Raw genomic sequence first — 25,478 nt, forward strand, 5'->3', positions numbered from 1 at the left:
CCAGGTGGTTTTGATTTGGGCTACAGTTTTGAGAATCACTACAATCGAGAAGGGCTTCCAAGGTGATGCTAGTGGTAAAGAACCCGCCTGCCAGTGCAGGAGACAAGAGACACGGATTTGAACCCTGAGTCAAGAAGATCCCCTTGAAGAGGACATAGCAACCCACTCCAGTATTCTTGCCTGAAGAATCCCGTGGACAGAGGAGCCTGGCAGGCTGCAGTCCGTAGGATTGCAAAGAGTCAGATATGACTGATGTGACTTAGCACACATGTGCACTAGAGAAACATTATCATATATGTACAAGGGCATATATATAAAATTTTATTGCAGCATTTTTTGATATATCTAAAATTTGAAATAATCCATTTGATCTCCAAAAAGGAAATGAACAAATTGTAATATTCATATATACAGCACTAAGTTAAAATAAATTTATGTGTATCTACATGGAAAGATCTCAGAGGCATATTGAATGAGAAGACTAATTTGCAAAATAAATGCCATTTTGCACCATTTATGTAAATTCTTAAAAATGTAAAATATATGCACTGTTTATAGATGGATTAAGAAATGAGAGTGTAAGAAGTGAACTGGCTTTGCAGCAAATTTATGATCAGATTTATAATTTGGTGGCCTCTGGGGAAGGAAGAATGGGAACATGATAGATTAAATTTTATCTATATTTTATTTCTAAACCAAAATAATAGGGAGGAGAGAAATGAATAAAAAAGATGAAATGATTTTATTTTATTACTTTGTGATATGTGTACATAAATGTTTATTTCATTATTATTTGCATTTCTCTATATTTGTTCGTTAAAAGTCGCTCAGTCATGTCTGACTCTTTGCGACCCCATGGACTCTCCAGGCCAGAATACTAGAGTGGGTGGCTGTTGCCTTCTCCAGGGGGTTTTCCCAAACCAGGAATCGAACCCAGGTCTCCCACATTGCAGGTGGATTCTTTACCAGCTGAGCCACCAGGGAAGCCCATATTTGTTTAAAAATGTTGTTTTTGAACAAAAATGAAAGATCAGGCCATCCTAACTTTACCAAATATCAAACTTTACCATGAAGTGATGAAAATATTGTGTTATTTTCCTTGAGAAAGTTGTACTATTTTCCTAGGTCAGTGCAACAGATTGAGTGAGAAAATAATTTCATGTAAGAAAAGTGACGTTTAATTTAATTATTTTCTCACTCAATTATAGTTTATAATATCATGTATTCCCCCCACCCCATAATGGGTGTATGCAAAAATAAGTTAAATTATTTGATTAGTCATTTTAAGTTATTCTAACCTGCACATTAATTCACTTTAAGAATGATTTAAGGCTCCAGATGGAAGCCCAGCGTATATGCCTGTCTCTGGTCTATTCAACTCATGTGGATCAGGTTCGCGAATATATGGAAAATGAAAAAGATAAAGCTCTTTGCAGTCTTAAACAGGAGCTTATTTCTGCTCAAGAGGAAAAGATCAAGGAACTTCAGAAAATACACCAGCTAGAGCTACAGAATATAAAGACACAAGAAACAGGTAAATGGTTTCTAACAAAATTCTAAGTAAGTAAGTATCACTTAGAGCCTGCCACTTCATGATTCTGTTCTTGACTTAGACCCCATGGAAGAACATGACTGGGAGTTCCCAGTCCTAGACTCATTTGTTCATATAATCATAGACTGTTCGTGTAAGTGCTTGAGAAGTTTAAAAATCACTGAATTATTTTCCCCAAGAAATCAACAGTCCTGTGGAAAAGCAATATAAAATAAACTCTTAGAAAACAATAGGAAATTTTCTATAATGGAAGAATAAACAGAAGGAACAGAGGGAGAGAAGAGAAAAGTCTAGTACTTCCTGGAAGAGTGAGGCAGTAGGCAGGAGTAGGGAGGTTGGAATTTTAGGAAAGTATCTTGAGTCTTAAATTTAGAGATGTGAGAAATGACATCCATTTTGGAGAATTGAAAGTTCAAGGTGTGTGCAAAAGTAGTGAGGGATAAAGATTGTCAGAACCTTGATCAGAAAAGGTTTCGTATACCCTGACTGAAACATGTTTACTCTTTATGCTGTTGGTTGTAAGACCTAAGGCAGGATTTCAAATAGAGGAACATAGTAAGATTTTTTTTTTTTCATTTTATTTTATTTTTTAACTTTACAATATTGTATTGGTTTTGCCATATATCAAAATGAATCCACATAGTAAGATTTTTGTTTTAAGATGAAATCACTGGAGCAAATTAAGGGAGGTGATAAGTGATAGACTCAATGGACATGAGTTTGAGTAAACTCTGGGAGTTGGTAATGGTCAGGGAAGCCTGGTGTGCTGCAGTCCATGGAGTCACAAAGAGTTGGGCACGACTGAGCAACTGAACTGAACTGATAAGTGATGGAAAGACCAGTTAAGCAGCTTTGGCAGTTATTCTGTTAACATTAAGATGTTGATCTAAAATGTCATTGGAAGAAAAGTTTGAGTTAAAGAGGTGGGTTGTAATCTGCAGGTAATATTAGCAGTAAGGGGGAGGAATTGAGAATGATCCCTAAGTGTCTCGTTTGAGTAATTGGATTGATGGTGACTCCAGTCATGAGGAGTAGATTTGTGGGAAAAATAGTGTATTTAGCTTGGAACATTGAGTTAAAAATACTTGATGACTTTGAAAAAAGCGATACCTAGTATGCAATGGAAAAAAGGCTGAAACCTAAGGGGCAAGTTTAAGTTCAAGATAAAGATTTGTAAGTCAAGAGATCATTTGAGGCCAAGGACAAGGATGAGACTTGTTGGAAGTCTGTAGAGTGAGCAAAAAGACGGCACTGTGTCAGCAACAATATTGAAGGAAGCTTAAGTGGAAGACTAGTCACGGTTAACTTTTATCTTTAATAATTATTCAGTTATTAATTAGACTTTCTCTGTTCAAGGTATCTTTAGGTCTCCATTCTTGACAGATCTACCTTTATAAATGAGGTGGTTCCTAAGTTTGGAATTGTTCTTTTGAACAGTAGAGTTTAAAGCGTGGCTTAAGTAAGAATATAATCCTTTTTCACTTCAGGAAAAAGGAGCTCTTTGGGTTTGAATTGAATAAAATTTTAAGCATATGTTGTTTGTATCGGTATCCTTTTCAGATAGAATCTGTAGTTTTTTGCACTACAAGTTAATTAGTGGGTCCATTAATGGGTGATGAAGTTAGTTCAGTGAGTAATGACCAGCTTTATTTTTTTTTTTTAATAATAGAGTAGAACAGAAAATATTGGAGTGCATAGGGTGTAGAAAGAATAAATATGTGTGACATTTTGTTTCATTTTTATATGGGTGAATGTATGTAGACCAGCTTCCCTGGTGGCTCAGGTGGGTTATGCTGTGTGATACAGCTCTTTATTGGATTGTAGGACAAAAACATTGTACATCAGTACTTTGTACCATATTGTAGGATATAAGTTGAAAATCCTACAAATTATCTTATACAGTTAACACTGAGCAGTACAAAATAACATTGAAAGAAATACAGAACTTAAAACTAATCTTATTCCCAGGAAGCTTCCAGTTGATGTAAGTAAAATATGAAAATAGTTTCTAAACATGTAAATTGAACATTTTTAATGCACTACCTCTTCTGTTAGGTGAAGTGAAGCCTTTACAAATGCTTATTGGAAAACTTCACAAGGCAGTATCTGAAGAATGTGCTCATTTTACACAGGTAAGCCATTAGTTAAAAAGTGCTTTTAGACAAGAAATGCTAAATTTTAAGTTACTACTATTTTGATTTAGCAGAATCATCCAAATTACTTTTCCCTACAATCTTACTGATGTGGAGAGCTGACTCATTTGAAAAGACCCTGATGCTGGGAAAGATTGAGGGCAGGAGGAGAAGGGGACAACAGAGGATGAGATGGTTGGATGGCATCACCAACTCCATGGACATGGGTTTGGGTGGACTCCAGGAATTGGTGATGGACAGGGAGGCCTGGTGTGCTGTGGTTCATGGGGTCTCAAAGAGTCGGACATGACTGAGCGACTGAATTGAACTGAACAGTCTTACTTCAGAACTGTATTTAGAAAATATTCCTGAGTTTTTAAGTTTAAAATAAGTATTTAAATGTTTTCCTGACAATCAGTTTGAAACAAAAGAAATGTAGGTGAATTGTCTCAGTAGTTGATTCTACAGAAGAGCTGCCCAATTTTTAAAACACAGCAATAGAGCCGTAAGTGGGTCTGTTTCCCACTCCTGCCCACTTTGGCAGTTGAATGAATGTGATGACTTAGCTGGGGGTCTTGCACATGACTAGTGAGACAGTATTTCACACTGTAGATTGCCAAATCTAAAAACTAAGCATACCAACTATAATCGTATTTGTGAAGATCAGGTGAAACAGAACTTCTGTACCCCTGGTGGGAGTGTACCACCTTGAGAAGCGGATTGTCAAGGTGTATTGTTGAGTTGATGTACGTCACACAGTCCAACTTTTACTTCTACTTAGATTCACATGTGTGCACAGCCAGATATGTTCATTGCAAGAGTGTCTTTGTTACATCAGTAAATCTCAAAAGGAAAAAGTATAAAAACACGCATGTTAGATACTCACCTCTGGACAGAGAGGTGAATGAAATAGATAAGCAGTACTTAACTCAGAAATCTTCAAATCTGTGTGTAATATTCAATTTTTTTAAAATATGGATATAATATGACAATATTTATTAGTATTTATTATAGCTAGGTAATAGATGAACTTTTTTCTGCATATTTGAAATATTTCAAAATTTAACATACATGCCTAAGCTTGTCACAGCTTTCCATCTCAGCCAGCGTATTTATAATTTGAAGGGGTGGGGAGCGTGATAGTAGTTGGGAAGGTAGAGCTGCCTTACTGGTTCTAATTACCTATGGAATAGTTCAGAAACAGTATTCAAAAACACAAAAGAAAGTCAGGAATATCCACACTAAGGGCCTCCACTCTGCTGACAGGTTCAGGCATTGCCTTTTCATATCCACTCTTGATGGTCTGTAAATATAAAGTGGCCCAAGTTGTAGTGCGTGTGTGTGTGTTAGTCACTCAGTCGTGTCCGACTCTCTGTGACCCCATGGACTGTAGCCACCAGGCTCCTCTGTCCATGGAATTCTCCAGGCAAGAATAATGGAGTGGGCTGCCGTTTCCTTCTCCAAAGTCATAGTAGTTCATTTATAAACGGACTTTATGTATTTTTTTCTTCTAGTAATGTCTTTACCTGACCCCTAATCTCAAGTTGAAACATAAATCAGCTTGTTGTAATGGAGAGGTCCCTTGCAGTTCATCATGAATCTGATTTTGTCCCTAATCATTGATGTTACTATGGACTAGTTACTTCATCTTTCTGAGTCTTTTGCTTTATTTGTAAATTGGCTGATCATTCAGGTTTCTACCAACCTGAATCAATTTATGATAAAATTCTACCTTAGAAACTATGTTGGAAATTTAATAAAGTCAATTAATAGTAAAGTTTCACTTTTAGGCAAATCTCAAGAAATAGCAACAGTAAACAAATTGGTTAGGTCTAGAAGTTGTTGATTGTTACTTCCAATTGCATGAGGTGCAAAGGTGAAACTTACTTAGAAACTTCTTTAGGCTTGTCAGATGATTATGTGATATATGTTGTTTATAAGTAATGATAGAATTGTCCATTGCTCAGGAGAAAAACCAGAATAATATGTCAAATATTTTTTATTTTCTTCTGTGTATAAACCATGAATAGTATTCTCTTGTGTTAAAGTCTGTGAATGTGATCTCCTACTTTATATATTATAATTTCTATAGAATTTATACACTACTTTCTAGTCATCATTTTTGAACTTTTGCCCTCATCTTTTCACTTTTTTCATGGGTAGTTGACATTACAGAGGGAATATCTGTATAGAATCCATACTAGAAAGTGGTAAAGTACAGGATATATTCATTATTAGAAATAAATAAAAATATTATAGTTTAGACATATATATTTGATATATATTATAATGAAGGCTGTCATATTTTCCTGATGTGAGAAGAATTCATGTCTTGCATGTGGAGAGAGAAAGATTTAGATTTGTTTATTCTTTTGCAGATTGATTTGGTACATGGAAGTGTTTTCTTACTGATTTTTCCTGTGACATTTTTTGACTGTTTTGCATATAGGAAATAATGTTTAATAATCTCTAGAGGCAGAAATCAAAACTTTAATTCCATAAAATACCTAATTTTATTGTCGGCAGACTTTTTGCAATGTCCATGGTGAACATTATACTCCTGCTTTAAAATGTGAAGTAAATGGAGAAGAGAAAGAGACTTCTGGTGTTCACAGTTCTGAAAATCAAGAACTGGTATTGCAAGATTATAGATGTGAAGTCCAAGGTAATAAAGGCTTTACTGCATTGTTGAACAGAGTATTTAATTTTCTTCAATGAATCGATGATAAACTATTTCAGTTAATTCCTGATTTAATCACTTGGCTGATTTGAGTTTATCTTAGCATCTTTTTTCAGGTTCATGAAATCTTACCTTTAATGCACATTTTTAGTTTTACAGTGCAGTAATTGTGATAAAAAGAAAACCGAAGCTGTCTACAAATTTTCTTGTCTCTTTATCCTCTGTTCCTCTATTTCCACCTTTTCCTCACTATAATTCTTAATTTTATACCGTAGATCCAAACCTTTAAAAGTCATTGTATTTGTTGAATAAGTTTATGTCAGGGGTTTACTTTTATAAAAAGAATAAGAAGACATTCAGTTATCTTTATTAATAGGAATCCTATATTAGTTCATTTTTACAACTTGCAATCTCAGTTAACTTTTTGGTATTGAAATGGTATGGACCTAACAGAAGCAGAAGATATTAAGAAGAGGTGGCAAGAATACAGAGAAGAACTGTACAAAAAAAATCTAATGACCGAGATAACCACGGTCGTGTGATCACTCACCTACAGCAGACATCGTGGAATGCCAAGTCAAGTGGACCTTAGGAAACATCACTACCAGCAAAGCTAGTGGAGGTGATGGCATTCCAGTTGAGCTATTTCAAATCCTAAAAGATGATGCTGTGAAAGTGCTACACTCAATATGTCAGCAAATTTGGAAAACTCAGCATTAGCCTATAGGACTGGAAAAGGTCAGTTTTCATTCCGGTGCCAAAGAAAGGCAATGCCAAAGAATGTTCAAACTACCACACAATTGCACTCATCTCACATGCTAGCAAAGAAATGCTCAAAATTCTCCAAGCCAAGCTTCAACGCTGCATGAACCGAGAACTTCCAGATGTTCAAGCTGGATTTAGAAAAGGCAGAGGAACCAGAAATCAAATTGCCAACATCTGTTAGATCATAGAAAAAGCAAGAGAGTTCCAGAAAAATTTCTGCTTCATTGACTACACCAAATCCTTTGACTGTGTGGAATACAACAAACTGTAGAAAATTCTGAAAGAGATGGGAATAACAGACCACCTGACCTGCCTCCTGAGAAATCTGTGTGCAGGTCAAGAAGCAGCAGTTAGAACTGGACATGGAACAACAGACTGGTTCCAAATAGGAAAAGGAATACGCCAGGGCTGTATATTGTCACCCTGCTTATTTAACTTATATGCAGAGTCCATCATGAGAAACTCTTGGCTGGAAGAAGCACAAGCTGGAATCAAGATTGCCAGGAGAAATATCAATAACCTCAGATATGCAGATAACACCACCCTTATGGCAGGAAACAAAAAGGATCTAAAGAGCCTCTTGATCAAAGTGAAAGAGGAGAGTGAAAAAGCTGCCTTAAAACTCAACACTCAAAAAACGAAGATCATGGAATCTGGTCCCATCACTTCTTGGCAAATAGATGGGGAAACAATGTAAACAGTGACAAGACTTTCTTTTCTTGGGCTCCAAAATCATTGCAGATGGTGACTACAGCCATGATATTAAAAGATGCTTGCTCCTTGGAAGAAAAGCTATGACCAACCTAGACAGCATAAAGGAGAGAGATTACTTCTTGACAAAGGTCCATCTAATCAGAGTTATGGTTTTTCCAGTAGTCATATACGGATGTGAGAGTTGAACCATAAAGAAAGCTAAGCACTGAAGAATTGATGCTTTTGAACTGTGGTGTTGGAGAAGACTCTTGAGAGTCCCTTGGACTGCAAGGAGATCAGTCAATCCTAAAGGAAATCAGTCCTGAATATTCATTGGAAGTACTGATGCTAAAGCTGAAGCTCCAATAATTTGGCCACCTAATGTGAAGAACTGACTCATAGGAAAAGACCCTGATGCTGAGAAAGATTGAAAGCAAGAGGAGAAGGGGGACAACAGAGGATGAGATGGTTGGATGGCATCACCGACTCGATGGACATGAGTTTGAGCAAGCTCTAGGAGTTGGTGATGGACAGGGAAGCCTGGCGTGCTGCAGTCCATGGGGTTGCAAAGAGTCAGACACAACTGAGCGACTGAACTGAACTGATCCCTTCACAAATAAAATGTTTCCTGCCCTTGTTCATTGGTATGAATAATGAACAAATGTGTACAAATTAATGAATGCCAACAGAAATTATCATATTTTAATATAAAATTGTTAATCTTTGTAGCATGTGTTCCACATTAATGCGATTTTCGTTACTAAATACATGAATTTTACTTCCAGCAGGCGATTTTTTAAAAGTTATGAATAGATGAATAATGCTAATTGAAAGAAGCAGACTTTTACTGTAAGTGAAATTATTTTGATTGTTTATCATCTAGATTTTCAAGAAAATATGCACACTCTTCTCAGCAAAGCAGCAGAAGCATACAGCAGACTCGTGGTGCTTCAATCACGATTAAGTAAAGTATGGAAAATATGGAAAATGTGTAATGATGTTTGCATTTCTTGTATTTCCTGCTATTTTGTGAGTTACTTTATCAACCGAAAATTTCTAAAATGAGTAAACATGAAAAGAAAGTTAGGGGAAAGTGACATAATTTAGGGGAAAGTGACATATATTTATATCAGTGAGCTGAGGGAGTCTTTACCCCTTTAGGGAGCTTTTGAAATCAAGATAAAGTTAAAATATATATAAAATGTCAAATTGTAAACTTTGTTAAACAGTTGCATTTAATTTGACATAATAACATTTTCTAAAGCAGTGAGTCTCTTTTAAACAATAATTAGCTGTTTAGAACATAGCTAATTAGTTTCACATCATGTTATGTATATTTAGAAATGTGTGCATAAAAGCTATGTAAGAGTGTATAGAGCCATCATATAATTTATTAGCTATTTCAGAAAAATGACATTATATTAGCAAAAATTAAGTATTGTAGTCCTCAATTTGTATGAAAAAAGTACCAGAAAAATCTCTGTTTGCTTATTTGGGTGCTTTTTCATGTCATTGTGTTAAAATATTTGGGCAGAGTTGAAAGATTTAACTGACTGAAACTTATATTGCTGATGAGGGATATTCTGGCTATTTCCCCTTTCTTTTCTCCTTCTCCTTTTCCCCTCTTTCTCCTTTCCCTTCTTTCTTTCTCTTCCTGTGCCGTTAAAGCACAACCTTATTCAGTCTTTTATAAAACATGTAAACCTATTTCAGTATCTTCCAGATAACTTTGTGGGAGGACAGGCAGATAGGCTAAAAGCCCTTCTTTAATTCTACCTTTCTCTACCATTGCTACTTTTCTTTTTCCTTCCATTCATTGCTAGAATATTTAACCCTATTCAGAATTATCGTACAACTTTCATACCAGCACCCTTCGTCATCTAGATTTCTTGTTTTTCTGCTGCACTCATCCTGCCTCTTGAGACCCTTTTTCTCTACTCACACTTGGGTTTCTGAGGGCTGCTGAAAAAATGAGATGGTGGTATGGCTCGGTGACGCTGCAGAGTCGTGGCCTCTGACTGTCGCTGACAGGTCTTTTATGTGGTCATTCATTCTCTCATAGTCTCCTCAGTGGATGTTACCTAACTTTACAACTTCCCTAGTTATAAAGTCATGCTTTCCATTTCTGCTCCCCTTTTTTTCCTTCGCAGATAGCCTTATTTCCCATTTTTCTGTATTAAACTTAACAATTATAAGCTATCTCACCTTGCTACCTGTAGACCAATATGCATTTCTCTAAACGTGAAAATACCCTAATTTATTTTTCTGTCTCAGAAGAAGTTGTCCCTTTTCACAACCAAGGTTATCTTATTTTCTGTGCTTTTGTTAGCATCCCCTTCCACCTCCTCTAAGATTGGTAGCCTGTTTCTTCCGTCCTGTATTTATTTTCAGGTTCTTTGTCTCTGCTTGTCTTGTTTCTGTCCTTCATTTGTCTTGCATATTCCTCTTGCCTCCACTGTTTAGAACATAACCAATGTTCCCTGAATCTGGTATTCTTTGTGGTTCTCTTTCCTTCATTGCCAAATTATTTGAAGGAAAGAAGAGACTGCAGTTTCCCACCTCTTGCTGTCTCTTCTGCCCACCTGTAAACAAGCTCCCACCTCATACTTCACTGAACTTTCTTTGGCAGAAGTTACCAGTGAATTCTTAATCATCAAATGTCCGTTCCTTCTTACCTTCCTTCCTTGTTTTCTTTCTTTCTTTTAAAAATGTGTTGCTTTTCCTGATGACAGTACATAGTTGTAGCTATTAAATAGTGTAGGAGGACTTGGAGTAAACAAGTAACTACAGCGATGTTTGTCATTTTGCCTCTTTCCTTTGAAGACAGTGAGTGGGGAACGGTTTCTTTTGATGAGTCACAGGTGTCCCTTCCCTGGTGCTGGAGTGTGGGAGCCTGCCCTGGAACACAGACACCCACGCTCGGCTCCTTAGTTCTCCCCAGATACTTCTTTCAGTTTCTCTTTAGAAAAACTTTTACCCGCCACCAGACTTCTGCCTGGCTGGGTCAGCAGGAAAGGCTGTGCTGCGATTAGTTAAGGGCTGATACATTCCTTTTCTGATCTCTGCCTGTCATTGGTCTCTCTGAGCCTGGTGTCTTTCCATGGTTCCGCTAGGCGAGTTAACTGTCTCCTGTGCCTGCGACTCCCTTCAGGTATGCTTTAGGCTGCTGTTTCCCCCTTCCTTCTTGCTTAATCGCTGTTCTGCCACCCTTTTCTGTTGAAATCTGCTGGTCTCTTTCATTTTTTGGTTTATTATGGACTTATCTTTTACAGATTCATTGTTATTTTAATTGAGTCCTGGGGAAAGAGGAGAGGTGTATGTCAGAGATCATAAACGTAAATGCCTACATGAGCTCAGCCCATAAGATAAATGAAGAAGGCCAAGTGAAAGCTGGGAAAGTGAAACCTGGAGAAAACATACTTCATTTAAAGGGGACAGAGGCTGCTCAGCTTCACGTGCTGTCACATGTAGGAATGGGGCCTTGTGTTTATTCTTTCATTTCATTGATTTTATGATCTAATCTTACATGAAGTCTTTTTGCCTTTTTAAATATTGGGAAGGATTAAAAATTAAAAAAACTTTTTTTTTCTAATTGGGAAGCAATTAGGAAAAAAAAAAAAATACAAGAAAAACTGTTTGGTACCCCAAGGAATACTTGTGTAGCCAGGAATGAAAGTCAGATCTCTACGTTACCACCTTAGGTGGTAACGTAAACAGATGATCAGTGTACCTTCAGCTAAGTAAGTTAGTGTTTAGTTGCTCAGTCGTGCCCAACTCTTTGAGACGCCATGGACAGCAGCCCCTCAGGCTTTTCTGTCCCTGGGATTCTCCAGGCAAGAATACTGCAGTGGGTTGCCATTTCCTTCTCCAGGGGAATCTTCCTGACCCAGGGATCGAACCCAGGTCTCCTGTACTGCTGGCAGATTCTTCACCAACTGAGCTACAAGGGAAGCCCAATTTCTTAATTCTACTGTTTTTTTTATTTTATAGTATTAGCTCTTCTCTTAGAATATCTTCTTTCCTTAATTTATGTAACTTTAGTTCTGTGGCTTTTAAAGCCTTCATTGTGGGTTTTGCCCACCCACTTATAGTCACCAAGAATCTCTACTTGATCCACTAATTATGGTGTATGCAGTTGTGACGACATGTGATATGTCCACTAGGCTAAACCCCACTACATCCTTCAAAGTCAGGAAGTCTTCTCTTGATTTGCATTTCCTCTTAGCACAGGGCTTTGTTTAGCACATGGTAAAGGTTTACTGTGTGTTTGCTGAATGAACTGACAGTATTGAAAGGTAGAGCTGAAAACTGAAGTATTTACCTGATGGGCTTTATTTTCTCTGGGAAGTCGGAGGCAAGATTCTTGGTTGAAATGTACATGGGGTTAGGAGTCAGGTAGAGGATTTGATAAAAGTAGTACCAACTGAAATGGCCTTCTTGGGAAATACATTTGATCCTGGTGCTCACCTCCATCTCCAGAATTCTTTGTTCACCTGGTACAGCAAATCCACACTCTCACCTTGCTTTTCAGGTGCTCTTCGGTCTCTGTCTGCCTTCTTCACCCAGCATGCTCAGCGTCCCCTGTCCCTCAGGACCACTGTCTTCATCACTGATAGCAGGCCACCCTTTCATGAATGCTCCTACTCCTCCTTCCTTGGAACCTTTCCTAAGCATTGAACAAAACGATGGGGGCCCCAACAAAATTTCACTTCCTCCATCAGACCCCTACCAGTCTCTTCTGTTATCACCCTTTAGTCACATGTTATAGTTTAATGCATTGTTAATTATTTAATTTTACTTCCCAAATTAGTTGATAAATTCTGTGAGGGCAGATGTACCGTGTATGTGTGTGTGTGCATTTTTTTCCCACTGATTTTATATTCTTACTCTCCCTGTTACCGTGCTTGCCACATAGTAGACTGAGTATTAAATATTTGAGGAATGACTTAAGTAATACACATACACATCTGACATATTGCTGCCTAGTTTTAATAGTTAAGGAAGGAAGCTGAGGTTTATCTGTTTTTGTTGTTTTCCTTCTTTTTGTATAAAGAATAGCACACATTTGTCAGCCACCTGATTGTATATAGGTTACATTCGGAGATTAATAGCAGATATGTTATCAAGTATTCATAATATAAAATTTACTCTGTATGAATTCAAATTTCAAAGATTAAGTCATGTTTTAAATATTGTTATGAACGTTAGACCAAAATTCTGTGTGGCTCCTGTTTTTATAGTTACATCAAATTCCTTCTGGATATGAAAGAACATTATATTTAGTCATATAATTTCAGTCCCTGTGAAGGGAATGTGATGTGAGTCACTTGTCAGAGTGTGGATTAACATGGAAGGGAAAATATCTGTATCAGAATGGTACAGTTCTGGGTGATTTGGGGAAGGAAAAAAAAAACCTTTTTAAAGATAAAGTTGCTTTGTATAGTTTCCACAGTCCTGAGTCATATATGTATGTCACTGTTTTTCTTCTGTTATTTTTCATAGATCGAGAGACAGCAGGCATGTAATATGAAACTTGGATTTGCAGAAGCGAACCTGCCAAAAAAGCAAACGGACTTTTTATCAACGCATCCTCAGATGACCAATTCGCAAGACATTGGTAAATTTGGATTATATACCATAATGTGGTTTTTTGTATCAGATGTTCAGTAATTTGACTTCAGTAAAAAGACATAAAATTGGTAGTTGTAGTGGTATTGCTGCCATGAACATAGAAAAAATGATCTTGAGTTATCGTGTTTTCTTATCATGTCTACATGAGTTTAAATTGATACCCGAGTTATACTATTAAAAAACATTACCTTTCAAAGAAGAATGAATATTCTTCTACTTCAAAAAAGTGATTTTGGTATTTCATTGAGAAATTTATATTGAAATGTGTATTTTCTTCTATTCATGTAACTTAGATGTTAGTCATAAAAGCAAGTTATCTACCCTGCAAGATACTGAAAAAACCAAACAACTTGAAGGACAGGTTCACGAATTAGAAAGCCGCGTATCCTCTTTGCAGCAGCAATTGAAAGAAACTGAAGAAAATTATGAGGCTGAGATTCATTCTTTGCAGGAAAGGCTTCAAGCTGTTAATGAGTCTGCAGTTCAGCCAAGGTATCCATCAACCTTTAAGTTCATTCAATAGTATTTGTAGTTTAGTAGCCGTCATAATATGGTTGTTTTAAGAAAAAAATGTAACTTAAGCAACTTTGCTTGAAAGAGACGAGCTGTAGCATTGTCAAGAAATACGAACAGGAGGTAATTCTTCATCTCTGAAATGTGTGAAGTAAAGGTTAGTGTAAACAAGATATATTTTATAATAGGAATATTAATTACAGCTTTATTTTATAAAGAGGCTCTTTGTTATGAATTTGCTAAGTTACACCAGGTGGTATGCACATGTTTGTTTTGTATTGTGTGCTTAGTCTTGGCTACTTTGATATGGGCAGTACACAAAGGATAGAAGATATGATCACTCCAGTGATAGCTAGACATTCTCCACCTGATTGTCTAATACTTGGATTTACCACATCCAAAATACCCACTCTGAATTTTCCCCTCAAAATCTGCTCCTTCTGCAGCCATCTGACTCCATCAGTGGTGACTCCCCTTTCAAACCACACTTCCAGTCTGTCAAGAAATCCTGTTATCTCTATTTCCAAGACAAATCTAAACTGTACCACTTCTCACCAGGCCCCTAGTCCCTGCCATCATCATGTCTCACTTGGATTACTGCTTTTGTCCTAACTCTTCCCTAGAGTCTGTTCTCTACAGTTCCAAAGCTTTGCTTTTAAAATTTAAGACAAGTCATGTTATTCCAGTGCTCTCCTGTCCTCCCTGTGCCTTCCCAGATCCTCACGTACGGGGTCCTGTCTCTCTCTGAATCTGCGTCCTGCTGCCTTGCTTGCGCCTTACTACTGTAACTCCTCGTAGTCTCCTCGAGATCCTCAAGCTGTCGGGATGCTCCTGCTTGTGAATCCTCTTCTCGTTGCTGTCCCTTCTGCCTGGGTTGATCTTGCTCTAGGTTATTTGCCTGCCCAACACACTCAGTTCTTCGGGTCTTTGCTCAGATGCCTTTTTCTCATGGGGCCTGTCCTGATCACCCGATTCAAACTAAAATCACCCCTTAGTGCTCTACACCTGAGTTTCCTGTTTAGTTTTTCTATATTAATGTTATGTTATATATATTTTGTTGCTGTTCAGTCGCCAAGTTGTATCCAACTCTTTGCTAAGTTGTGCCCAACCCATGGACTGTAGCCCGCCAGGCTGCTCTGTCCATGGGACTTCCCAGGCAAGAACACTGGAGTGGGTTGCCATTTCCTTCTCCAGGGGATCTTCCCAACCCAGGGATCAAACCCACATCTCTTGCTTGGCAGGCAGATGCTTTACCACTGAGACACCTGGGAAATGTGTTTTATATATATGTAACTATAAAGATAAGTGTATGTATATGTATGTATATGTGTATGTGTGTATATATATAGATAGATAGGAGGGAAGGTTTATTTATTTGTTTACGTTATCTGTCCCCTGTGTTGGACTTCAAACTTTGTTAAGGGAATTTTTGTCTATGTAATTTCCTGTATCCCAAATCCTATAATAATTCCCTACAAATAGTTGGTGCTTAGTAAATATTTGTTAAAATGATTGAACAACTTATACTATAGTTGGGAAATGTGTTGTAGTATTTAACTAGCTCCATAAAGTCCTCAGAGTTTTAACCTAACTGACTGGCTCTGCTGCTCTAGGACTGAAGTCTCCATAGGTGCTTGTTACTGAAACCTGAAGACAGAGTTTTTGTGTTTTGTTCTGTGTGTGTGTGTGTGTGTGTGTGTGTGTGTGTGTGTTGAAGACAAACCACTGTTTCCTCACTTCTTTGGAAGCACTCTGCTTCTGCTGCTTTCATTCAGCCTCTGTATATAGGCTTTGGAATTATTTATCCCACATTGGCAGAGCCTTACAAAGCTTGCGTTTTATTTGAAGTCATTGGTTCCCAAACTTTATGATGCATCGAAAACATTGGAGGTTTTTGAAATTTAATACTATTTTTCGACTACGTAAAATTGCAGATTACTGGATTTTACATTTGAAGCATGAGTAGATTCAATAGCTTTGACATAGACTCTGGTCATTTGTATTTATAACAAGATAATTATGATGCAGGCAGTCCATAGATTGACACTTGGATACTATTACTTTAGATTCTTTGATATGAAAGAAAATAGGTGGATAACAAGAACTCATAACCATTTAACGTATTTCAAGTAGCCTTCCTTTAATTAGTGATGTTTTCTCTCTGAAGCATGAAGAAAAGGAAGAGCTCTGGAAGAGTAGATCTACTTCGCTGTTCCTACACTTGGGCTTTTGCAAGCTTATTGTGCTCTTCAGAGTTTCTGAAATGCACAATCGAAATATATTAACAGTACCTTTCAACCAAAACCATTAGTTTTCTCTCAGACCCCACCAGTGAGGTTTATTGACTGCCATATTTTCCCCTATGAACATGTAATTAAAGTTATTTCTTGTGAAATATCACTACATATTTGGAAACAGCTGTAGCGCTTTTTGAATAAAGAGTATATTGTTCTTCTAATATAGACTTGAAATAGTTTATGAAAAATAATTGTCATTCATTTAACAAATATTTGGTAATGTTATGCTTGAAGCCTCTTAGAGCAATAGTATGGAGTTGAAACAGCCAAACCTGTATTTGACTACCAGTTGGACCCTTGAGCCGCCATTTGATCTTAGGCAGATATTTAAGCAAGTTTAGGTAATATGTGCTGTCCTCAGTCGCGTCCAACCTTTTGTGACCCCACGGACTGCAGCCCACCAGGCTCTTCTGTCCATGGGATTCTCCAAGAAGAATATTGGAATGGTTGCCATTTCCTTCTGCAGGGGATCTTCCCAACTCAGGAATTGAACTCACATCTTCTGCATTGGCAGGTGGATTCTTTACCACTGAGCCACCTCTTTAAAACCCATGTATCAAAACCCATAATATTGAGGGTAAAAACTACCTTAAGACCATGAGGGTTAAAAGAAACCACGACTGGAAAGTCAGTACAGTCACTCAGTCGTGTCCGACTCTTTGCAACCCCATGGACTGCAGCACACCAGGCTTCCCTGTCCATCACAGACTGCCAGAGCTTGCTCAAACTCATGTTGGTGATGCCATCCAGTCATCTCATCCTCTGTCATCCCCTTCTCCTCCTGCCTTCAATCTTTCCCAGCATTAGGGTCTTTTTCAAGGAGACAGTTCTTCCCATCAGGTGGGCAAAGTATTGGAGCTTCAGCTTCAGCATCAGTCCTTCCAATGAATATTCAGGACTGATTTCCTTTAGGTCTAACTGATTTGATGTCCTTGCAGTCCAAGGGACTCTCAAGAGTCTTCTCCAACACCACAGTTCAAAAGCATCAATTCTTTGGTGCTCAGCTTTCTTAATAGTCCAGCTCTCACATTCATACGTGACTACTGGAAAATCCATAATTTTGACTAGATGTACTTTTGTTGGCAGAGTAATGTCTCTGCTTTTTAATACGCTGTCTGGGTTGGTCATAGCTTTTCTTCCAAGGAGCAAGTATCTTTTAATTTCATGACTGCAGTGATTTTGGAGCCCAAAAATATAAAATATCTCACTGTTTCCATAGTTTCCCCATTTATTTGCCATGAAGTGAAAGAAATAGAGGAAAACAACAGAATGGGAAAGACTAGAGATCTCTTCAAGAAAATTAGAGATACCAGTGGAACATTTCATGCAAAGATGGGCTCGATAAAGGACAAAAATGCTTTGGACCTAACAGAAGCAGAAGATATTAAGAAGAGGAGGCAAGAATATACAGAAGAACTATACAGAAGAGATCTTCACAAACAAGATAATCACGATCGTATGATCACTCACCTAGAGCCAGACATCCTGGAATGTGAAGTCGAGTGGGCCTTAGAAAGCATCACCACGAACAAAGCTAGTGGAGGTGATGGAATTCCAGTTGAGTTATTTCAAATCCTAAAAGATGATGCTGTGAAAGTGCTGCACTCAATAGGCCAACAAATTTGGAAAACTCAGCAGTGGCCACAGGACTGGAAAAGGTCAGTTTTCATTCCAATCCCAAGAAAGGAAATGCCAAAGAATGCTCAAACTACTGCACAGTTGCACTCATCTCACACGCTAGTAAAGTAATGCTCAAAATTCTCCAAGCCAGGCTTCAGCAGTACGTGAACCATGAACTTCCAGATGTTCAAGCTGGTTTTAGAAAAGGCAGAGGAACAAGAGATCAAATTGCCAACATCTGCTGGATCATGGAAAAAGCAAGAGAGTTCCAGAAAAACATCTACTTCTGCTTTATTGACTATGCCAAGGCCTTTGCCTGTGTGGATCACAATAAACTGTGGAAAATTCTTCAAGAGATGGGAATACCAGACCACCTGATCTGCGTCTTGAGAAATTTGTATGCAGGTCAGGAAGCAACAGTTAGAACTGGACATGGAACAACAGACTGGTTCCAAATAGGAAAAGGAGTTCGTCAAGGCTGTATATTGTCACCCTGCTTATTTAACTTATATGCAGAGTACATCATGAGAAACGCTGGGCTGGAAGAAGCACAAGCTGGAATCAAGATTGCCGGGAGAAATGTCAATAACCTCAGATATGCAGATGACACCACCCTGATGGCAGAAAGTGAAGAGGAACTAAACAGCCTCTTGATGAAAGTGAAAGAGGAGAGTGAAGAAGTTGGCTTAAAGCTCAACATTCAGAAAACGAAGATCATGGCATCTGGTCCCATCACTTCATGGGAAATAGATGGGGAAACAGTGGAAACAGTGTCAGACTTGAATTTTTTGGGCTCCAAAATCACTGCAGATGGTGATTGCAGCCATGAAATTAAAAGACGCTTACTCCTTGGAAGGAAAGTTATGACCAACCTAGATAGCATATTGAAAAGCAGAGACATTACATTGCCTACAAAGGTCCATCTAATCAAGGCTATGGTTTTTCCAGTGGTCATGTGTGGATGTGAGAGTTGGACTGTGAAGAAAGCTGAGTGCCGAAGAATTGACGCTTTTGAACTGTGGTGTTGGGGAAGACTCTTGAGAGTCCCTTGGACTGCAAGGAGATCCAACCAGTCCATTCTAAAGGAGATCAGCCCTGGGTGTTCTTTGGAAGGAATGATGCTAAGGCTGAAATTCCAGTACTTTGGCCACCTCATACGAAGAGTTGACTCATTGGAAAAGACTCTGACGCTGGGAGGGATTGAGGGCAGGAGGAGAAGGGGACGACAGAGGATGAGATGTCTGGATGGCATCACCGACTTGATGGACATGAGTTTGAGTGAACTCTGGGAGTTGGTGATGAACAGGGAGGCCTGGTGTGCTGCAGTTCATGGGGTCGCAAAGACTTGGACACGACTGAGCGACTGAACCGAACTGAACTGGTGGAACCGGATGCCATTATCTTAGTTTTCTGAATGTTGAGTTTTAAGCCAACTTTTTCACTCTCTTCTTTCACCTTCATCAAGAGGCTCTTTAGTTGCTCTTTACTTTCTGCCATAAGGGTTGTGTCATCTGAGGTTATTGATATTTCTCCCAGCAATCTTGATTCCAACTTGTGCTTCATCCAGCCCAGCATTTCACATGACGGACTCTGCATATAAGTTAAATAAGCAGAGTGACAATATACAGCCTTGACATACTCCTTTCCCTATTTGGAACCAGTCCGTTGTTCCATGTCCATTTCTAACTGTTGCTTCTTGACCTGCATGCAGGTTCCTCAGAAGTCAGGTCAGGTGGTCTGTATTCCTCTCTCTTGAAGAATTTTCTGCCATTTTTTGTGATCTACAGAGTCAAAGTCTTTGGCGTAATCAGTAAAGCAGAAGTAGATGTTTTTCTGAAACTCTCTTGCTTTTTTCATGATCCAACGGATGTTGGCAATTGGATCTGTGGTTCCTCTGCCTTTTCTAAATCCAGCTTGAACATCTGGAAGTTCTCGGTTCACATAGTGTTGAAGCCTGGCTTGGAGAATTTTGAGCATTACTTTGCTAGCGTGTGAGATGAGTGCAATTGTGCGGTAGTTTGAACATTCTTTGGCATTGCCTTTCTTTGGGATTGGAATGAAAACATCCTTTTCCAGTCCTGTGACTGCAAAGAGAATTGGCTAAATGTTGTGGAGAAAACTTTAGATGTTTGTAAAGTGACCCTTTACCTCAAGGGGCTTCCTTGGTAGCTCAGATAGTAAAGAATCTGCCTGCAATGCAGAGACCCGAGTTTGATTCCTGGGTCAGGAAGATCTCCTGGAGAAGGGATAGGCTACCCACTGTAGCATTCTTGGGCTTCCCTCATGGCTCAGCTTGTAAAGAATCCGCCTGCAGAGTGGAAGACCTGGGTTCAATCCCTGGGTTGGGAAGATCCCCTGGAGAAGGGAACGGCTACCCTCTCCAGTATTCTGACCTGGAGAATTCCATGAACTGTATAGTCCCTGGGGTCAGAAAGAGTCAGACACAACTGAGCAACTGACACTTCACTTCACTTACCTCAAGGGACTTCAGTACAATCATTGAAATAATATTTATTCATAGAACAATAATTTCTTTAGTGATTGGGGAATATAACATGATGAGACAGCCAAAGTGCTGGAATTTAAAGCCATGAATGTGTGGCATTTTTCAGTGCCCATCGCTGCACATTTCTGTAATGATGCTTTTTGCATTGGCTCCAGGGGAAATGGAAATAAAGGGACGACTGTGAGATGTTGGGATGGAAGGAATCTTTGGAGCAAAACAGAGGAAAGATGACCTGTATTGTTTGAGCTAGAGAATGTGAAGGCTTATGATGTATTAATATATGTAAAGAAATCATGCAGGTGGAAGGTTAGGACCTTAATTATAAGATAGAAACAGTGAATTTGATTTCAGCTAGTCTGTTTTTTTGAATTTGGGATAAACATTTTCAAAGGCTGTAAAGCTACGAAATTAAGTCATTGTGAACTCGGAAGCATTTTTTTTTTTTTTTTTTTTTTTGAGTCTCTGTAGCTGGATGAATGATCTGGGGGATCTTTCATGGGCTGTGAAAATGAGAAATGAAGCAAAGGGTCAGAACAGTGTTTGCACGAAGCTGTGAGGAAACAGATGAAATAATAAAAAAGATAAATGAACCAGGAAAGGGCAGAGAATAAAGACAAGAAACATGAGTTTTTATGATAATTTAACATGAATATAGAAGATGTATAGGGAGTTCACAACAGAGGAAACTTTTATGGCCAGTAACACAAAGAATGCTACTTCTTCGTACATTCCTATTTGAAAAAATGTATAATCTCAAAAATAAAGACATACATCTTCTAAGAAAGTTTTAAGGTCGTTGAGACTCTCTGTTGTTGAAGTTTTGAGAAAATACTTAAATTGTATGATTATGGAATTAAATTAATGTAACTTTTTCAAATATGGCATGTTAAAATTTTAAAAATTAAAATTATAAGATTTTATCATGTAGAAACATCTATAGATGTATGCAGAGATGCATTTATGAGATCTCTATTTTAGCATTATTTGTTGTAGTGAACATTTAGAAGTGACCCAATACAATACAGAATAAAGACGTGAATACCAAAAAATACATGAATACATGAAAAACTAAAAATTTCAGAAGTAGTTATGAATAAAATTAAGAATGTTTCTCACTGTCACTACGCCTCTATTCCACTGGAGGTAATCACTGTTACTTTTTATATGTATTCTTCCAGAATTTTTTCACTCTGCATGTGTGTGTAAATTTTTAATAAAAATGAGATTTTGTAAACTTTGCTTCCTCAATAATAGTATAGGTAACTTTTTAAAAATATCTATACTTATAAACAGCTCCATGTCATACATTTGTAGTAGACTTATAAAATGGCATAAAACTCAGGGATAATCTGTTAAATATTTATGTAATTCTGCTGCTTTACTTTTAAGTGAAAAAAGTAGTCAAAAATAATGAGTTATGTTACAAAACCCCACTGCCCCAACACACATTTTATGCATGCTGTAGATTTACTAACAGTAAAATTCACACACAACACTAATCCCTTCATCCTCTTTTGTTTATATTTAGCTTCTTCGTTGATTCAGTGGTAATTACTGAGTCTGATGTACAGAAAGCAACATACCCAGCAAGTTGTCTAGAACAGAACATTGATGGCGCTGCAGAGGTATTTTTAAACTGTTATGTACACTAATTGTATTTTGTTACTATCATTTTTATGTATGTGATTTAATTACTCAATAAATAGTTGCTGAGAATTAAGTATAGTAAAAATGAAAATAAAGATCCAGAAGAATATATAAGTGAAGAAATTTGATATACTGGAATGGGTTTCCATTGCCTCCTCCAGGGGATCTTCCCAACCCAGGGATTGAACCCGAGTCTCCTGCATTGGCAGACGGGTTTTTTACCATTAGTGCCACTTTGGAAGCCTGATGTACTTTCATAGCATAGGAAAAACACAAAAAAGTTAAAATTGAGAGGTTTTTTTTCCCCCTAAATATATTCTAATTTAAAATTTGTCTTGTTTTATATAACATGGGCTATATAGCAAGTTAATTTCAGTGCCCTGAACTTTACAAGAAATTAGTTTCAAAAAAGAGAAACAGCTTTTCTTCCTACCATGAGAAGTTGAACTAGACTATCTCTAGACTATTCTTTAGGAATTCCCAGAATTCAATACGCTAGGGCTAGGACATTGGATAAGGCTTTTTTCAGCACAGGCCATACAGTATAGAAAAAGTCCCTCATCTTTTCCAGTATATCTGATCTAGTCAAACCACCTTTTGCCTCTCCTCAACACTGTGTATATTCCCAATTTGTGGCCACTTTTCCCAAACATAACTGTAAAACCCTGGGCTTCATTCAGTAAATTTTTAGTTCTTAAGTAATATCTTTTCTTCCCCCGCTCTAGAACTGTACATTAGTAATTGTAAGCATGCTTCTCAGTTTGCATTTTAAACTTCACAAGAGTAAGTACAATTAATTTAGTAGAATTATTCACTAGAACTATTGCTTTTAATAGAGCAGCAATTTATTTACTTATTAAAGCTTTTAAGAAATTTTCTAAAGAATAGAAATCTTTTGAGAAGTTTAAAAATAAGTGTTGTATAATTAGTATAAATAAATATGTCATATTTGCTTTTTAATTTAGTATTCTGGTGAATTTGGAGTGGAAAAGGAAACAAATATGGTTAAGTTGCTGGAAAAACAGTACCAAGAACGATTAGAAGAAGAAGTAGCTAAGGTAAGTTTATAGTTTATTTGAAAGATAATTTTGTTGTCTGTATTCTCTTTGAGCCTTCAAAAAAAGATAGATTTTATTGATGATAAAGCACTGGTTTTTGTTGTAAATTTTACATGTAGCTCCTTTAAGTTGTCAGATACTGTAACTATCCACAGTTGCCTTAGAATGGAACGTTCTGTGAATTTTTCTATGAGAAAAGCATTCGTCTCTTGATGTAGAATAGCAGTTAGAAACTTGTCGGAGTTATAAATTTATTACCTTGTGAGTAGTACCATAGGAAGGAGTTTGGCCTTCCTTAAAGGTGGAGGATGTGATAGGAAATGAGAAAGGAAGTGCTTGGTCTTTTATATTAAAACAGTTTTGCCTGCCTTCTCCCAGAGCAGTAGTACATGTGTGCATGCTCAGTCACTCAGTGGTCTCTAACTCTTTGCGACCCATGGACTGTGGCCTGCCAGTCTCCTCTGTCCATGGAATTTTCCAGGCAGGAATACTGAAGTGGGTTGCCATTTCCTCCTCCAGGAGATCTCCCGACCCAGGGATCAAACTCACATCTCTGTGTCTCCTCTATTACCAGGCGTATTCTTTACCACTCAGCCATCTGCAAAGTCTGTTTCCTGAAATATAGGGATTATTTAGGGATTGATGGAAGCCTGTACCCAATTTCATTCCTTCATCCTTCTCCTGAGGGAGAAAGGCTGCTGTAGTCCACAGGAAAGAGAGCCTTGGGCTTTGTGGGAATCTTGGTGGAGAGAATTTTCACCTGCAGGCAGAATGTATAACCGAAGACAATCACTCTCCTGCTTACCACAAAGTGATGGATTCTGGAAAAACTTGGCTCAGAAACGCATCTGGACCCCAGAAGGGAGATCAAATGTGGTCTCCTGTAAGTGTGGGGTTCTTCCTCTGAGAGCCCAAGGGGAACTGAACAGGTAGACTGTGGCTTTACTGAGCTTGACCTGGGGGATGCATGGAGTCCAGGGGGCCACAAGGCTTCCTCCAGGTGCCTCTTTAGGGGGCTTGCAGCCTGCTTGCTTCTGCACCACTGACCTAGCAGGTGGAAACTGTGTCACCTTTCCCTGCTTAGGGAACCGCTGAACTTAGGGTACTGGATCCAAGTCCAAAGTAACCAACAAATAAAAAACAGAAGTGACTATGATGTTTATGACTGTAGATGCTCTTAGCTGCTATGCTCAGAACTATTCTTGTAAACTCCTGAATACCACGTGTACTACCTACTATACCATTATGATTCCATTTCTTTGTCTCTGAAGTCTCTTAAAATGCATATTCCTGTTTGGGTTCTTATTTTGGAATAGTTGATTCTGAGTTTGTCTTGCTTGTTTTTTATAGTTTTTAAACTGTTCTAGTGTAACAGTCCTACTGGAGTATATGCGTTTTATTGAAGGAGGGATAGAATTTACAGGAAATGCATGAAGAATTAGATTAAACATAAATTAGATGAGGTGGTCAATACTCAAGGAAATATGTGGGCCATAAGGACCTACTCACTTCCATATTTGAATTGAATAATTTTGTTCAAAGCAAACAGTGAGGCACCAGGACTCCTCCTCTGGCAGTCCAGTGGTTAAGACTTCTTCCAGTGCAGGGGCTTCAGGTTCAATCCCTGGTCATGGAGCTTATATCTCACATGGCTTGTGGCCAAAAAAAAAAACAGAAACAACAATGTAACAAATTCAATAAAGATTTAAAATGGTCAAAAAAACCTTAAAAAAAAAAAGTGAAGCACCATCACTTTTATACAGTTCTCACTATCTGGTTCTTTTAGAGAATTGCAAGGTTTTCTCTTTTACTTACCTCTTACATAAATTTCTCAAGTGAAGTGTTTGTAGCAGGGCATCCTAGTATAGCAGTTAATAATATGAGGTTTGGGATAGGATTAGATTTGCAGTCTTAGGAAAGTTACTTAACCAGTCAGTCTCAGTTCCCTCTACGTTAAAAGAGGAGAATAATAGAAGTAATAGTAATTCTTGTGAAGGTTCAATGAGCTAATACAGAAGGCACCTATTTTGTGTTATATTGTTCAGTTGCTCAATAGTGCCTGACTCTGCCACCACATGGACTGCAGCACACCAGGCTTTCCTGTCCTTCACCATCTCCTGGAGCTTGCTCAAACTCATGTCCATTGAGTCCGAGATGCCATCCAACCATCTCATCCTTTGCTGTCCCCTTTCCTCCTACCTTCAATCTTTCCCAGCATCAGGGTCTTTTCCAATGAGTCAGCTCTTTGCATCAGGTGGCCAAAGGATTGGAGCTTCAGCCTCAGCATCAGTCCTTCCAATGATTATTCAGGATTGATTTCCTTTAGGGTTGACTGGTTTGATCTCCTTGCAGTCCAACAGACTCTGAAGAGTCTTCTCCAACTC

The 25,478-nt window shown here is 38.0% G+C and overlaps 1 protein-coding gene across 2 annotated transcripts in view; it reads left to right on the top strand.

The window, feature by feature from the left end:
* AKAP9 (A-kinase anchoring protein 9) overlaps positions 1-25,478 on the top strand; it is a 161,214-nt gene that overhangs the window by 52,660 nt on the left and 83,076 nt on the right. For both annotated transcript variants that reach the window (XM_070787145.1, XM_070787147.1), the window contains exons 9-16: positions 1,321-1,534; positions 3,608-3,684; positions 6,211-6,349; positions 8,706-8,791; positions 13,325-13,439; positions 13,747-13,945; positions 21,918-22,014; positions 23,002-23,094. In XM_070787145.1, the coding sequence (XP_070643246.1) occupies positions 1,321-1,534; positions 3,608-3,684; positions 6,211-6,349; positions 8,706-8,791; positions 13,325-13,439; positions 13,747-13,945; positions 21,918-22,014; positions 23,002-23,094 (1,020 nt within the window). The remainder of the gene's footprint in view (positions 1-1,320; positions 1,535-3,607; positions 3,685-6,210; positions 6,350-8,705; positions 8,792-13,324; positions 13,440-13,746; positions 13,946-21,917; positions 22,015-23,001; positions 23,095-25,478) is intronic.

This window comes from Bos indicus, chromosome 4, assembly GCF_029378745.1.
Source record: "Bos indicus isolate NIAB-ARS_2022 breed Sahiwal x Tharparkar chromosome 4, NIAB-ARS_B.indTharparkar_mat_pri_1.0, whole genome shotgun sequence".
NCBI classification, from domain to species: domain Eukaryota; kingdom Metazoa; phylum Chordata; class Mammalia; order Artiodactyla; family Bovidae; genus Bos; species Bos indicus.